Source organism: Euprymna scolopes, chromosome 9, assembly GCF_053919585.1.
Source record: "Euprymna scolopes isolate OS-2025 chromosome 9, ASM5391958v1, whole genome shotgun sequence".
Classification (NCBI taxonomy): domain Eukaryota; kingdom Metazoa; phylum Mollusca; class Cephalopoda; order Sepiida; family Sepiolidae; genus Euprymna; species Euprymna scolopes.
The window spans coordinates 57,917,212-57,920,260 of record NC_136490.1 but is presented as its reverse complement, the minus strand read 5'-3'; the positions used below and the strand labels follow the sequence as shown (position 1 = coordinate 57,920,260).

The window sequence follows — 3,049 nt, the reverse complement described above, 5'->3', positions numbered from 1 at the left end:
ATCCTGACTCTCGCTGTTTAAAGAGAGCTCAGTGGAAAGAGGTTCTTCAATGAGTGAATGTGTGCTGCATTGCCCCCCTGCCTTACCTTTGCAGACCTTACTACACCATCCTCACCATAAAACATTTCCCATATAATACCGAGAACCCAAAAGGGTATTGGTTTAAGAGGGTGTTTAACTAAAACGACATATCCGATCTTAAGCCTGTTTCGGAAAGGCACCCATGAACGGCCCAGGGGCTTCTCTCTGAGACTTAAGAGGTATTCATCATACCATAGTGCTTTGACCTTCTCCAGACACTGGTTTCGTACCTGCATGGTTCTGAGAAGCCTCTATCGACTTGAAGGGATGTGGGAAGAAAAATTTTTCTCATTTAAACTCAAAAGTAGTCCAGGACTCTTATTGGGCCTCAGAAACATGTTTGGAATTACTGCCTCCAGCTAAGTCTCCGCGGATTCTCGATAAGTTAGAGGGCGGTTGTTAATTGCCCTTTGTATATCCGATACTATGGTTAGTAACGTGAAATAATCTATCTCACCTCTACCAACCACCTTATGCAGACAATTTTTAATTTTCTAAATACTCCTCTCCCAGACCCCTCCTACCCAAGGCGAAAATATAGGGATAGGACAGAATTTAATCAGACACGAGCCAAACTTCTGTTGATAATCGTGGCTCAACATCAACGTCTTAAATAACCGCCCACCTCCTATGAAGGTCTTAGCATTGTCACAGTAAATGGGTGTTGGAACACCATGGAGGTTTGTAAAACGCTGCAAAGCCTGCAAAACTGACAACACGCTCATGTATGGTACCACCTCAACATGTACAGCCCTGATACTGAGACAGGTGAAGATGAGTAGATACATCTTCACCACCTTATCCCCTTCCTTAACCCAAAGGTGGCCCGTAAAATCTACTCCCGTGTGTTTGAAGGGAACCTCCAGTTCAACACGTGAAGCAGGCAAGATGGCCACATTGGGGGGGGGGCAATACTTGTCTGGCATTGTACTTGCGGCACAGTGCACATGAAGCCAGGACTGTTTTCACTGCTGGTCTCCGCTTGGCCACCCAGTAACCACACCGTCTTAACTCTGCCAGAGTGGATTCAACCCCCAAGTGTTGACACCTTGTATGCGCATCCCTTATTATAAGCCGAGTTACTGGGTTATCTTTTGCTAACAGAACAGGGTGTTTAACTTCCGGGTCGAAATGGAGAGACCTTGCAATTCTGCTACCTGACATGATAAGACCCTCACCATCAATGAACAGGTCGAGATCACGCACCAAACCCAGAATTGTCCTACCTGAGGAATCCCGCAGGAATGCTAGTTCCTCAGCATATCTCTGGCGCTGCATCGTTTTCATCAGCAGAATGGCTGCAAGCCTTTCCGTGTAAACTTCTAACCGACGCAGTCGATGGATGAATCTGAGGACCAAGGAAGGCACTCTCAATAGCTTGGTAAAGGAAGAAAATCTTTCGAGAGGAAGAACTGTAGGTGGTTCCTCTCCCTGTAGGATGGCAGCATTCCAAGAAGAACGGGCCACCACTTGGCTGTGCTGGCTGAGGCATGGCAACAGCTGTGCGGCCCATGGCCTGATCCCGCTACTTAACCAATCCCGACCAGTACACCAGAATTGAAGGCAAGCCTTGAACCTTTTCAAAGTTAACCCCCTAGTGATCAAATCGGCAGGATTCTCAGTTGTTGAGACGTAACGAAATGAGGGGGAGAAACCTAGTGTGGCTTCCAACTCAGCACTCATCTGTTGGATGTCCTTCAGTCTATTCCGGGCAAAGAGGTTTCTGCTTACAATTGTTCCGGATATCAGCCAAGAGAGAGCCACCTGTGAATCTGTGGCTACATGAATCTCAGAGGGAGAAAACCCTCCAAAATTCCTCCACAAAGTAGGCAGGCACCGGAGAGCCAAAAACACGGCCATAAGTTCTAAGGTGGGTAGAGTTTTCTTTTTCAAGGGAGCCACCCTAGCTTTTGCAAACAACAGACCAGATTGGCAATTTTGCACTACATATGCTGCGAAGCCATATGCCTCTGGAGATGCATCGCAGAAAAGAAATCCGGAGCACAAAATAAAACTTTAAAAGGGTGAATAACAACAACAGTTCTTCTTGGTTAGTATTCAAGGTAAGTGCACGCCGATCCTTCTCCTCTCGAGCAATCATTAATCCTTTTTTCACAGTATTGTATTTTTTGGTATTTTTGCAGTATACGAACTATGCTAGATTGTACAACGGATTTTCAAGTAAGATTCAATGTTTTTTTTATAAATTATTTTCTAAGTTGTAAGCGGAGAATATTCATGTACAATCTTTCCAATTGTAGCAATTATGTTTAAAGAAAATTAGTGTTATTTCATTAAGGTCCGTAAACGTTACAAGAACATATATTGTTTTCACCATTCGGATAAAAACAACTGTATTTTCTGTCAGCTGGAGCGTAGTTGCCAGTGTAATTATACCTTCTAAGTTTACTAGAAAGTTATTTTGCAGTCAGACTGATGAATCATAATTTGGAAACCTGTATTATCTCTTTAAACCTTTTCTTTAACTAATGCTGTTGCTGTGGTAGGAAGGTTAATACATCTCTTTTGATTGCAGCTAAAATAGTAGAAATAAAATTAGAGTTTAAATTATGTTATATTTATTCTGATCCAATATGTATTTTTTGATAGATATTTCCTCATATAAAAAAAAAATATTTTTCTTTGTATTATTTGCAGCAAGTACAGACGGCCGACTATGATAGCAGTAACTATGAGTGTGTTTTATAGAAATTGTAATATTTATTTTACTGGAACCTTCATTATTGAGAGCTTGTGCACAGTTAACTGAATCATATGATATCAGTGTTAAAAGAACAATATAAACTTAAACAAGAAATGTCTCGTTTAAAATTAACTGCTTCTGGCTTGTGTAGATACGAATAGAAAATTTAACACAACCCAAAAGATATGCAGCAATTGTTGTCGATAAAAGATGACTGTTTGTCAGGTGACGAATGTTATCATTCCACTGAATCAGTTGTACGCG

General features: G+C 41.8%; 1 protein-coding gene across 1 annotated transcript; it reads right to left on the bottom strand.

Annotated features, from left to right (window-relative positions):
• Positions 1 to 948: 948 nt before the first annotated feature.
• Positions 949 to 1,941, bottom strand: LOC145284571 (uncharacterized). Its single transcript, XM_080133486.1, has one exon. The coding sequence runs from the start codon at positions 1,939 to 1,941 to the stop codon at positions 949 to 951; it is 993 nt and encodes a 330-aa protein (XP_079989612.1).
• Positions 1,942 to 3,049: the final 1,108 nt, after the last annotated feature.